At 34.9% G+C, this 14,573-nt stretch overlaps 1 protein-coding gene across 4 annotated transcripts in view; it reads left to right on the forward strand.

Annotated features, from left to right (window-relative positions):
• LOC118203292 (lysosomal alpha-mannosidase-like) overlaps nt 1–14,573 on the forward strand; it is a 261,846-nt gene that overhangs the window by 141,157 nt on the left and 106,116 nt on the right. For all 4 annotated transcript variants that reach the window (XM_085825125.1, XM_085825130.1, XM_085825133.1 and 1 more), the window contains 2 exons: nt 8,825–9,018; nt 12,752–12,857. In XM_085825125.1, coding sequence (XP_085681251.1) covers nt 8,825–9,018; nt 12,752–12,857 — 300 coding nt within the window. The remainder of the gene's footprint in view (nt 1–8,824; nt 9,019–12,751; nt 12,858–14,573) is intronic.

Genomic DNA, 14,573 nt, shown 5'->3' on the forward strand with positions numbered 1-14,573 from the left:
TCCTGTCCGAAATGGAAATTAGAAAAGGATGTGCAGACCATAAAAGTTTCCAGGAACATTTCGTATGCCGAAGCCAGAAGACAAGTTCAAAGCACACAGCCTATATCAAACAAATCATATGCCAATGCCGTGAAATCAACCCGCACAATAGCCACCCAAACTTCCATAAGTACACAGACTCCACCAAATAAAAACCAGCAGCCTGCAAGCAAGAACAAAGAAAATCCAACACATACCATACAAAATAAAGAAATAGCAATCCCGAGCAAACCCAAAACTGTGCCTCCAATAATAGAAACCAAAAATAGAAGTCCCAGCAATAGTTCTGCAAATAAAATTATTTCTGAATCTGCAGATACAGACAGTATGGAAGTGGAAGACGGTCTAGAAGTTCCCGATCATCTGCTTCCGCGCAAAACTAAAAAGGAACACAGGAACAACAAACATCAATCATAATGGCCACCCTCGTCTCATGGAACTGTCGCGGTTTCCACCGAAATTTGCTCGACATCAAAGCCATAATCAATGCTTATCATCCTGTATGCTTCGCAATACAGGAAACAAATCTAAAACCAGAACAACAGGCAAAACTTCGGAGGTTTTCTTTCGTCAGGAAAGATAACATTGCAGGTGAACGTGCCAGTGGAGGTGTCGGTCTCTTCACCTCACTGGATTATCCCTCAAATGTGCTTTCTTTGACGACATCCCTCCAAGTTGTCGCTACTCAAACAAATTTTGATATTGTTGTTACAGTCGTTTCTCTGTATTTGCCTCCAAATGAGCATATTGATCAGCAAGATTTAAATGGTCTTTTAGAGCAGCTGCCTGAGCCTTTCATCATAATAGGAGATTTTAACGGCCATAGTCCGCTCTGGGGTAGTAAAGATACAAATTGCCGAGGGAGACAAATTGAGCAGATGATCGAAGATCATAGCCTTTGTCTCCTGAATAATGGGCAGGATACTTACTTCCATGAGCCTACAAAGACATTCCATGCTCTCGACCTTGCCATCTGTTCACCATCTCTGTCGCCATTTTGCACTTTTAGTGTCGGAAATGACCTGTACAACAGCGATCATTATCCTATTTTTGTGTCTCTTGCACGAAGAGGAGCAAATCCCATGATGAGACTCCCTCGTTTTCTCCTGGACAGGGCAGACTGGGAACTCTTCTCTTCCATTGCAGAGCTCACACATCAAATGGTAGAAGGTGTGCATATCGATGACGCTGTTGAAGCTGTTACTAATACTATTATTCAGGCAGCTATGCTCTCCATTCCTAGAACATCAGGAAAACTACTAAAATATTCGAAACCGTGGTGGAATCGCGACTGTCATGAAGCACTGAAAAAACAGAAAAAAGCATGGGGTATTTTTCGTAGATATCCTACTCTGCGAAACCTCATAGCTTTTAAAAGAGCCAAAGCAAATGCACGGAAAGTAAGAAGGCAGAGCCAGAGGGATTCCTGGATTTCATATGTGTCCTCAATAACATCCTCTACGCCTAGTAAGCGGGTTTGGGAAAGAGTTCGAAAAGCATGCGGAATGTATAAAGACCACTCACTTTCCTTTCTGGAAAAAGATGGCCGAGTGATTAGCTCCATAGAAGAAATTGCAAATACAATTGGTGAGACATTTGCTGCCGTTTCTTCCAGCCGAAATTACTCACCTGCATTTCTTTCTATCAAGCAACGCTCTGAAAAAAATCCCATCGCTTTCAACTCTTCCAACTTTGAGCCGTACAATAGAGACTTTACTATGGTTGAACTAAAGAGAGCTTTGTTGCGGACACATAGGTCTTGTCCGGGTCTGGATGGCGTGTATTATGAAATGCTAAAGCATCTGTCCTATAAGTCACTGAGTGCCCTTCTCACACTTTACAATAGAGTGTGGAAGGAGCGTACATTTCCCAGTGCATGGAGAAGAGCTATTGTCATTCCTATTGCGAAGCCAGGGAAAGACCCGAGGAATCCCTCGAACTATCGGCCAATTGCCCTTACCAGTTGTGTTTGCAAACTGTTTGAAAAGATGGTAAACAGCCGCCTAGTCTACTTCTTGGAAAAGAATAATATTATATCGCCTTATCAGAGCGGTTTTCGAAAGGGGAGAACGACCGTAGACAATATGCTTCTATTAGAGACATCTATTCGAAAAGCCTTTGTCAGAAGAAGTCACCTTGTCTCAATATTCTTCGACATTGAGAAAGCTTATGATAAGGCATGGAGATACGGTATACTCCGGGATCTTCACGAAAGTGGCTTGCGCGGCAACCTACCAATTTTCATACAGAATTTCTTGAACGCTAGAACTTTTCAAGTAAGGATTGGCTCTGTTTTTTCGGATGTTTTTCAACAGGAAGAGGGTGTGCCTCAAGGCTGTGTGCTTAGTGTAACCCTGTTTAGTTTAAAAATAAACTCTGTATTAAAAGAACTTCCTCCCACCATCTTGAGATCTCTATATGTTGATGATCTGCAGATTAGCTGTCGAGGAGCAGACATGAGATATGTAGAGCGGCAACTGCAGATGGCTCTGAATAAGATCCAAGAATGGTCAGACAAACAGGGATTTACATTTTCGAAACAGAAAACTCTGTGTGTTCACTTTTGTAGGAAGCGTGGTCTCCATCCTGAACCTGAGTTATATTTGAATGGTACAATTATTCCAGTTACGCCCGAAGTAAAATTTTTAGGAGTGACGTTCGACCGAAAATTGACTTTCCTTTCTCATGTTTTAAACCTGAGAAAGAAGTGTCTAAAAACACTAAATATTTTAAAAGTGTTGGCGAACACCTCCTGGGGTGCAGAGCGTTGCTCCATGCTTCGCATTTACAGAGCCCTTGTTCGCTCTAGACTGGACTATGGCTCAGTTGTTTATGGATCCGCTCGGTCATCAGTTTTGTTAAAACTCGATCCTGTTCACAATCAAGCTCTGCGGATTTGTTCAGGAGCTTTCAGGACTTCTCCTGTCCAGAGCCTGTATGTTGACTCTAACGAACCATCACTTTATCTGAGGCGTGAGCAATTGTCCCTTTTGCAATATTTTAATATTCTATCACAACCTGAACATCCCAATAAGCTATGCTTACTTGATAATGAGTGTAATACATTATTTGAAACACGTGCATCCTGTATTCCTACCTTTCCTTTAAGACTTCGCCCTATCATTGAGGAACATTCCCTCTCTGATATGCGCCCCCAAGCAGTACAGAACTTTGAAATCCCACCTTGGGAAAATTCACGTATTCAGCTGCTTGATGTTTTCAAACATCACGTGAAGGCAAGCACTAACGAGATCGTTTACAGACAATTCTTTGCTGAGCACAGGCAGAAATATAGCAGTTATTATCCGATATACACAGATGGATCGAAGTCAAATGATCATGTCGGGACGGCTTTTGTATTTGAAGATTACATTGAGGGCAAATGCCTGCACCATGCTTGCTCAGTCATAACATCTGAACTAACTGCAATATATTATGGTCTTTTGTACATATCAAAGCTCTGCCATAGAAAGTTCATAGTTTATACAGACTCGTATAGTGCTCTTAAATTCTTGGAAGCTTTTCCCAACAATCAGAATCCTGTGGTTGTGGATGTTCTAAAAATTCATATAAATTTAACGATTCGAGGTTATGAAATCCTGTACTGCTGGGTTCCTGGACATGCTGGAATAAAGGGAAATGAGCTTGCAGATATCGCAGCCAAATCTGCTGTTGAACTGTCCAGTCGCCTTATCCCTTTTAGAGATATCTGCAGTGTCATCAAAGGAAAGGTCCGAAAAAAATGGCAGCAAATTTGGGATGTTCAGCATCACAACAAGTTGAAAAACGTCAAGCCTAGAATTGAGCATTGGGATTTTTCTGGAAATCGTAAGGAGGACGTTCTTTTGACTCGCCTCAGAATTGGTCACACTAGAGTCACACATAACTATCTTCTCAAAGCTGAAAATGAGCCTGTTTGTTTTAATTGTAATGTTTGTTTATCTGTTCATCATATTTTAATTGAGTGTCCATGTTTTAATAATCTTCGCCAGAAATATTTTAATAGCTGTGACTTACCTCTCGACCGTTTAATCGGAAGAGAGGTCAATTGTAATTTATTTTATTATTTAAAAGAGATTGGCTTTTATTACCTAATGTAATTTGTTTTGAAGACTGTGTCTTGAATTTTAATATGTGCTTTTAACTTGTGTTTATATGACTTCATCCTCTGGATTTGGTACATTTATCTACTTGTTTTTATTCATTGAATTTTAATGACTTCAATTGTAATCATCCCATCTTGTGTTTGGCGCGTCATAATTATCTCTGGTTTTTGCGCCATAATCACTCACTCACTCACTCACCCGGATTATAGATCATTAGTTTAAAAATCTGGAAAGATCAGGGATAAATAGAAGGGCTAACTCATTTCTTTGTTCGACTCCTCGCCGACGCGAGCCTAATGGGGGGACGTAACAGGCAATAATCTGACGTCACTGTGATGCTACCTGTCCTGATTTCCCGCGTTTAAAACAGTAGTTTCATTGAGCTGCGAGACGATTTTCTAGAGGTTACATATCCCAAATTAATTTTAATAATATATATATCTGTTTTCTAATAATGTATATATTTAAAATAATTTTTATATATGTAATTTTAGACAGTTTTTATTTTAAATTCTATATTGTAAAGTATCGTTTACGTAATATGGCTTTTTGCGCTGCAGTAACGTGCCGTAGCACTTACAGAAGTATGAAAGGATGAGATATTTTATTTCATGGGACCAAAGGATCCAAATGAGAGTTTGCTTTTGACGAAAGAATGGATACACAAATGTCAAAGAGAAGATTCTATTAATGTGAAGAGCGGAAAAATCTGCAGCGAACATTTTCTATGCAGTGTTTATGAAGATGATATGAAAAATCGCTTGTTTGGATAGCCACAAAAAGAAACTGTTGAAATGGAATGCTGTGCCGAAAGTAAATTATGATGACAATAATAAATCGAAATTGATGATGATAATAATAAATCAAATTTTAATGATTTTGAAATAAAACTCACAAATGAAAATGTAGATCATTCTGAATGTTTAAGGATAAACAAGAATGCATTGATAATTTGAAGAACAAAATAATATCCTTAGAAAATTGTATTAAAGTATTGAAAAATAGAGAAAAGAAAAATTTTAGAATGTTTGTTCAGCGACAAAGAAGGTGAACGACATCTAGACAGAAATTGGTATCAGAAATTAAAATCTCAAATAGCGAAATTAGGGGGGGGAGCACCAATCGGAGAATTTGGAAAAATGTCTAAAGCCTATTTTTATAAAGACGCAGATTAATGCATTAGTACTGAAAAAGAAGAAAAAAATCAGGTGGACTAGTAAAAATATTTCACGTTGCATTATCATAAGAGCTCTGTCATCTTAAAGTTATGATATTTGGAAAGAAAAAAAATTAAGAAAAAAATTGGAATATCTTTACCTAGTATTATTAAATTAAAGAAATGGTCTTTATTTTATTTTTTAGTGTTTTCTAAATTTTAGTGTGGTCCAAGAATTCAAAGTAATGTTCTTACTCTAAAGAAGGAAAGAGGCGAATATTTGTATTCTGTAGAAAAAAATATGTGTTCTCAGTTTTGACGAAATGCATATAGATTGAAAACTCTGCTATGACTCTAAACTGGACTAAGTTGGTTCTTTTCAAAATGTGCAGTTTATTTTAATCAGAGGTCTCATTTCGTGCTCTGCCTCAAATTACTGAGAAACCGCGTTTTAGATAGAGGATTTGTTTTAGAAGATGTAACTGTTTTAAATTTTGATATTATTAAAGAGGTTTTAAACAGAGATTGAGAAGAAATCAAATTGTGTCACAAACTAAAACCAAATTATTTAATGGTCAATTGAAACGAGAGACAAAAAGTCGCTCCAGAGAAAACATTATTTTCAAAAAGTACCCCAAAAGGTATACTCTACCCCACAGGAAATCAGAAAGCATCTGACTTCTATGAGTTAATCGATAATATCTTCGGTATTATGAATAGTACCAAAGTGGTACCAACGAGAATAACAAGTATTTAACAAACTAATTTTGTTAAGTACTTGTTAAAGTTATTCTTATTGTATCCTTTGTAACTAATTATTGATTAGATTTTGTGCTAGATTAGCACTCTAGATAAAATATAATAGTATAAAACATCAAAGTAATTGGCATAAAAAGACCTGCTTCCTTTACTCACACTTTTGAAAAATTAAATAACTGTTTTAGGTACTCTGAATAAAGCTATTTTGTCAAAATTAAGGTAACAATCTTATATACATTTATTTAATTGTAATATAAATATAAGTATAAATTACAAAATTATTTAAAAAATATCTATTATATTGAATCGGAAGAGAATTATAACAATGTAAAATTTACAATTAGGCAAAAAATCAAACGTAGGTTAGCAGAAATGTTGCCATATATGTTTAAACCTATGTCAATGTAAAGTTGTTTTTTGAGTAAATTTAAATAGCTGCTATTATAGTTATCTTAGAAGCAGTATAAAAATTCTCTCAGTTAGCATGCAAATAAAGAAATGATTAGAAATAAACGTGCATTAAATAAAAAAAACCTGCAAATAATAAAAAAAAAAAAAACACGGAACTTTATGTTAAAAGAGTAGCACATTTTATCTATTATTTTAAAATTGAGTATAAGCATTATTAAATTTTTTAATGGTTCAGTCTAAAATGCATAAAGCAGTAACATTGCCTCTTCCAAATTATAACTATTTTTCACACTCAACTCATTTTAAACGCTGGTTAAAAAACGCTAATTTCCAAGCTGTGAATTATATTGGCGCGCTCAGTGTCATCATGGCTACGTCATCACTTCTCACTTTCTGCTTCAGGGGGAAAAGCTCTATGAGCTAGCCCTTCTCTTCTAAGTCCTGGGAAAGATGGCATGCAGAAATTATAAAATTAAAAATATGAATCCATAATTTATGAAATAAAGAGCAATTATGATCTAAAGGGTATCAAAATTTACAAAAAAAAAAAAAAAAAAAAAAAGCTTAATATTTATTTGTTTACTTTATTAAACATTTCTTTCAACGCGTGCATGCGTAAAGTATACATTACGCATAGTAGAAATTAGCAAATTGCAACCAGAAAACTATTTGATGTGTATTTGTGAAATTTGTAATGACGAGGAATTTGATTTAAATCATATCAAAGACGGAGTACATCAAGATGAAATACTACATTTAGTAAGGAATTATAAGCCAAATAAAATAAAAACATCTGCCCTGAAGATAAGGATAGTGCTGACAGATGAACTTCCAGTTCATTGTGCGCCGCGACGTCCTCCCCCCTCCGAAGAGCAGCGTGAAATTGATAAACAGATTTCGGAATGGTTAGAGAAACAAAGGATATGCCTTTATCCATTTTTTGCAGAAATTCCACTTTTTGTTTGATGGACATCGAAACATGCTTTCGCTTTGTAGATCCTTTGGCAGCTCCAGAATAGCAAATTCTTTTTGACATAATCGAAAGTTCAAGCTTACTTTTATAAAATTGCTCTAACAGTCTGCAAAAAATAATAAGCCGGATCCAATTAGAAGATTAAGGAACAATGCAATCTGCAACATTAACTGAAATAGATAATTAGATAATTTTAGCTTATCTTATACCATCCGTTATACATTAAACGCACAAGCGTAAACATATTATGCGCATGCGTAAACGCATATGCACGTTTGCGCATGCGCAGAAAGTTTGTAGCTTTGAGGCAAACATTTGTAGCAAACATTTTTATCTCCAGCGCACGAGATTCTGTACCGGAAATTCTAAAGATCTGACCATTTAAAAATTATTTTGTGATATTGCTGTTGAACTGAATTTTATGGTTTAAGTGTGAAGAACATGATATTTAACAAGTAAAGGTAACATACAAAATGTTTGTAAAAATGACCCTTTGGATGTAATGTAAAATCTGAAAGTTTCCAATTTTTTTTTTTTTTTTTTTCCATATATTCTTTGTGTAACTAGTCACCCTGTGGGCATTGTGGTAAGGGAGGTATCTACCATATCCTTGGGCCTTAGTTCTGATTAATCGAACAAGCTTGAATATTGTAAGTGTAGGGGATTTTGAAGCAGGACAGCACCTAAAATACTATCAAGCAGAAACTTCTGTTAGTAGTAGGGAAAGAGGAGTTTGATACTCTTGTAACCATCCTATGGGGAATTCTCCTTCAAACCAAGAATTGAGGTGGACAAACTTGTAATTTCACTTAAAGTGCCCAAAGTGACAGATGCAATGGTTGTTCCTCAGCCACAATAAGTTCACATCATTTTTCTTTCTGTTAAAAAATTTCATCGCTTTTCTTGCTTTTCAGTCTTTCAGGTTCATGTGAAAGGGTTAGAAAAACAATGCAAATAAAATTGAAAAGTCCTGCTGAATATTTTGTGTAGCTGTTTTATTTTTATTTATAATAAAATATTTTCTTGAAATTTATACAATAATTCAGTAACATACATATATGCCCAGAAAACCAACCATTTTTCTTTAACATTTTTCAGCTGTTCATCCTGTTTCTTTTTTTCTGGGATTTATTTGAGCATTACACAGTTGCAGCGCTTTTTTTATGACAGCTTTGTGTAAAACACAGATTTCAAGAAATGACTTTGTTAAAAGCGAAAATAAAACAAGCAAATCTGCTTATTCTGTTTTCACTTTTAATTATAATTGAGTATTTCCTTTAACATTCAGTCTTAGTTTCTATTTCCTTGTCAACTGTTTTAACGAGTGATCTAAAATGTTGCTTTTACATACAATATTTTTCTCATTTTGTATAAATTTAGGACGTTTGGAATTTATTAGTGGTGGATGGAGTATGAATGATGAAGCCACAACACATTATTTGGCTATCATTGATCAAATGACTATTGGATTGCGATGGCTGAATGAAACATTTGGAACATGTGGAAGAACTAAAGTCGGATGGCAGATAGACACATTTGGTCATTCTAAAGAACAGGCTTCGTTATTTTCTCAGGTAATCTTAACGTTGAATATTCATGATATAATAGTCTACAGTTGTTTTAATTTTATTCTCTTTCAATCAATTAAAAGCTGAAATTCATCTAGGTATTAATTTTTATAATTTTTTAAAATTAAAATCAGCTTTTTACTTTATACACTGTTTGCCCTGTTCCTTTTCTCTTTTTTCTATTATTCTCTAACAGAGTCAGTATATTTATACACACTGAAGGACCATTGCATTATGACCACCCTGTTAATAACATGTAGGACCTCCTTTAGCCCTCAAAACTGCCAGCACCTGGCGTGGCACTGACTCCATAAGATGCTGATAGGTAGTCTCAGGTATCTGGTATCAAGTGCTGACCAACTGGTTCTGCAATTACTGCACATTGTGAGGGGGTAGCATGGCAGCATGAATTTGGATTTCCAGGGGAGACCACAAATGCTCTATTGGATTAATGCCAGGTGAATTTGGAGGCCAAGGCATGACCTTAAAGTCACTGGAATGTTTCTCAAACCAATCCCTGACGATTTGACCCTTATGACATGGTGCATTATCCTGTTGGTAAACACCATCGCCCGCCAGAAATACTATTGTCATGAATAAGTAAACCTGGCCTGCAATGATTTTCATGTAGTGCACAAACATCAGGGACTGTACTGTGGGGATTATGGGTCCTAATGTGCTCCATGAAAACTTCCGCCTACACCATAATACCACCATCACCACCACCCCGTCACACGCCCGTCAATGTGATGGACCAGAAAATGTGATTCAGCAGGCCATGCAACTTTTTCCATTCTTCTAATATCCAATACCGATGTTTCTTGGCCCATTGCAGATGCAGCTGCCGATGACATGCCATCAGTGCAGGGACATGCTTCGGCCTCCGGCTGCATAGGCCCATAGGCAGCAATGTACACTGCACAATATGTTGACAAATGCTGTCTGGGGCGCCACTGTTATAGGTGGTGATTTTGGCTGTTGTAAATCTTGTCACAGTGAACAATGCATAGCATTCTCTTCTCTCCTCTGGAATCAATGTTTCATCGACAACACACTGCTGGTCGGTGACTTGTCGTTTCACAATCCATACACCACTTTCGATATGTGCTCACAACAACTTTATGTGAACAGCCCACTAAACTTGCTATTTCTGATATTGATGTTCTGAGTCACCGAGCCATAATGATTTGATTTTTATCGAAATCTGATAAATCAGTTTCTATGCCCATTATGTCACTAATCGTGCTATGTTTGGAAAGACAATGCATAGCTGCTTTATATATTCCAACATCAGTGACACACACGTGCAGTGGTTTTGTTCCTGGGTGAGCCCATTGTTATAGATGGAGGGTGGTCATAATGTAATGGCTCTTCCATACGTACATACATATGCACAGACATCATGAAGAAAATCTCTTAAAATGGATAATTTCATTGAAATATGATATCCAAAAAATTTTGCGATTACAATACTTCCTTTACTTCGTAGAAGTAAAAAGGGGCTTATTAACCAGAGCTTCCAATAAAATCAGAGGTCTCAGCCAAACAATAGAAATTGATAAAAGTCTTTTTAAAGAGCAAAAAAAGGAAGCCAGTCAAATACTCATTGTTTATTAAATAAAGAGGCATCAGTTGCTTCAGAATTCATCAGGAATGATTGTTGTAACTTTGGCTGAATCTCCACCATCTTTTATAGTTTGATAATAGCCACATTTTGCAGTCGATGAGATAACATGCAAGTTTGTTTTTTAAATTTTTTAATTAGTATATACATATGTTTTATGTATTTGCATTCTTGCTAAATAACAGTTTTATATATCCCAAATCTTAAGACATCTCTTGCTAGACAAAGCATTTCTTCTTCATTGGCTTGAAAGCCCAAGGTGAGCCCTGGCCTTCTCCAGAAGTCTCCTCCAGGCATCTCTGCTTTTGGAAACTATTTTCAAGTTTTTGAGCTTTAGAATATTTAAGTCATTTTCAACACAATCGAGCCATGTCACTAGGGGATCTTCTGTGAGGTCTGATTCCTATGGGTTTTGCCAAAAAGATTTTCTTACAACACTGATCTTCATGCATTCTGGCCATATGACCAGCCCATTTAAGTCTTTGTAGTTTGAAGCATTTTACTGCATCAGATTGTGTATAGATTTTATATAGCTCTAATTTAGATCTTCTCCATGATCTATTCACATGGACCCCCACCAATTATGCAGTGCAAAATCCTTTTCTCAGAAATTCCCAAAGCTTTCTCATCATGTAAAATCAGTGCCTAAGCTTCCAACACACAAGTCTGAACAGATTTTATAAGACTCTTGTAAAGAAGTAATTTAGTTATTAACTTGAGAAAGCTGGATTTTAAATAGCCCTTCAGGCTATGAAACTTCTGTTTGCAACAGAGGTTCTTTTAACTATTTCAGAAGTTGTACAATTCATCTCCGCTCCCAGGTAAGTGAAACTGTTAACTTTTTCAAATCTGTAGCAACTAACTTCTAAATGACTAAGTGGTAAGTCAGGTTTTAAACAAGACCTGTATTTAGTTTTAGTTTCGTTAATAGGTTAAACCTTTTTTGCACTTTTTCCGATGCCATGAATGTCTGTTTAAGAGCAGAAACAGTACAGGCAACAATACAAATATCATCTGCATAAGCCAGTAATTGAATAGTCTTATATATTTCCTCTAGTATTGGCATCTTCCTGTCTCACTCCATTCTTGAACTCAAGTTGTTCTGTAAGATCACCTTGTAAATTAATTTGTATCTTGGTTTCCTTAAGAGTCAAAGCCAAAAGTGAAACAATTTTTTATGTAATATTAAGTTAACACATGGCCTGTATAAGTAATGCCATATTAATGCAATCATACACAGTTCTGAAATCAATAAAAAGATTGTGTGTATTGATTCCAAATTCTCTGCACTTTTCAGAAATCTGTCTTATGTTGAAAATCTGCTCAATAGTTGATCTTCTTTTCATAAAGCCGCATTGATAATCACTGATTGCATTATCAACGTTAGGTAAGAATCTATTAAAAAGAAAGTTGAAAGAATTTTATAGGATGTATAAAGAAGACTAATTCGTCTATAATTACTGTAATTTAGCACATCTTCCTTTTCGTGCATCAGACAGACAGTACTAAGTTTCCGTTTTGTTGGGAGTGTCTCATAATCCCAGATAAGTTGAATTAATTCTTTGAATAGTAGAATGTAACTAGTTTTGCAGCTTTTAATAGTTCTAAAGGAATACTATCTGGCCCAGGAGATTTACTGTTTTTTAATACCTTTATAGCATAATTAATCTCTTAAAGAGATTGAGGAGCAAGATCAAAATACCTTAGGTTTCTGTTTGTTATTTCACTTTTCCCTGTATACAAGTCAGAATTCAAGAGCTCATCTAGGTGCTTCCTCCATCTCTGTAGAATGTGACTCCTATCACTTAAGACAGAATCGCCTTTTCCTCTACAAAGTAGACAAAGCATTATTGGTATGGTTGCAGACAGGTTATTTTAATTAATGAGTTGATGGTTTAAAGGGATCCTGTATTTTAAATGCATTTTTATCTTAAGTGATTAACATTTTCAATATAACTGCAGTTTTAAATAATATTTAATTTTAAATGAAATTTAAATGATTTGTTTAAATACTTTTGATATGATTAATTTCTCAATGAATTTAATTGAAGGTATTTCCTTTTTGTTCATTTTATTTTTACTGCACATGTCTTTAACATAATTTTTTAATTCAAGATGAGTTTTGATGGTCTTTTCCTTGGACGCCTTCATTACCAGGACAAAGCTTGGCGAGAAAGAAGCAAAACAATGGAATTTATTTGGGAAACCAGTGAAAGCTTAGGTACTTTTCTACTGCTATTAAGGAAATTTTTCATGTTTTACTTTTTGCACTATAAATTAATGTTACTACATTGACAAGATTTAATAAGATATAGGGAATTTTTCAAGTTATTGCTCACTATTTAATCATATTTTAACTATTGATATTTATAAACTATTATTAACTTGAGGGAAATAATAATTTGTACAACTAATTTTTGAAATATTTTTAAAAACAACAGCACTTTAATCATTGTATTTCCTTTCACTCTGTTATTTTGCTGTTAATATTTATAGTTTGCTAAGGTAGATATATGTATTATGGCCAAAGCCTGAAAAGTTGATGTTTCATGATTTGGGCAGCTGATCTAGTCAAAACGTTAACTATGCAACAATTCATCATTACTTCAGGCTTATTACTGGCTCTTTCTTAAATTGGCCAAAGTTGGAAATTATCATTATTTTGTCTTTAGAGATTTTTCTCAAAACTGATTTTCATAGCTGATGAAAAATTATGTGCTAATCAATGGTCAGGCTTTTAAAAACTAAATTTCCAAATTAGTATATAATTATAAATGTAATAATTTCTTTGCTAGAAAAAAAATAAGATAAATTAAAATGAAACAAAAGATAATTTAAGAGAAAATAAATGATAAAAGAAGTACATGATTCTCAAATAAAATTCGCTTTATGTAGATAAAACACATAATTATCTTAAAAATGATCTATGATTTAATTTTGATGTTAGAAACATCCTTAGCAGAGTCTTTTTAAAATTTTGAGCATTGCCTGCATAGGTTATTCTGCTATGTACTTGTCATCCATTTGCATTGGTATCTATTACCACTGCAACAAACATTGCATCACCCAACATTGTTGACTGACCATCATTGATCAATGGTGGTGAATGCTCTAGATCAGGGTTTCTTAAACTGGGTGTCGCAGACCTGCAGCAGAGGGTCGGCAAAAATTTTAGCAGTTTCGATATTTCTTTAACTTATTATAATAATTTTACAATTACCATATACTTTTACACAAATGTATCTGAAAATAGATAAAAATAAGACAATACAGACAAAGGAAAAAACGAAAACGTTTTGACGCATTCTTTTTATAATATAAACGTTCATTTTACTTGCTTTACACGTGACTCTGTCATTTCGTCTGCTATTTATTTAAAATTTTCAAATTGTCCTATGTCTTAAAATTAGAAATTAAAGTTAATGACCTAAAACTAGGATAGTATATTACAGTACAAGTGAAAAAAATGACAGTTTCACTCATTTGTGTGTCAGATTTGCACAATACTTATGAGGTCCCACAAAATTTTCGTAAATATTATGGGGTCCTGGGGTCACAAAAAAATCTTGGTGATAAAAAGGGGTCATGACTGAAAAACGTTTAAGAAACCTTACTCTAGACGTTTATCAATGTCATTCAGCTTGATTTGATTTAGTACTGTAACTAATCTACTGCACTGGCCCACACCAGTGACCTAGGAGTTGATTGCTAGCACCTAAGGGTTACCAGTAATGGAACTGCTGATCAGCAGGTTTTACAAGCACTAGTGTGCTTCAGTTTAATTTTAAATTCAAAATCTATCCAAATTTATTGCATTACTTACTCTTTTGATTTGAGATCAGTGTCAGTCTCTAAGTCATGTGTGACTGACAGCTTTGATGAGAATGTATATCTTTTGTTTTAATTTTAATTAGAAAGCTATTTAAATTTATTGCAT

The sequence above is a fragment of the Stegodyphus dumicola genome, chromosome 1 (assembly GCF_044657685.1).
Source record: "Stegodyphus dumicola isolate Sdum_Otavi_A_Nest chromosome 1, ASM4465768v1".
Lineage (NCBI taxonomy): Eukaryota > Metazoa > Arthropoda > Arachnida > Araneae > Eresidae > Stegodyphus > Stegodyphus dumicola.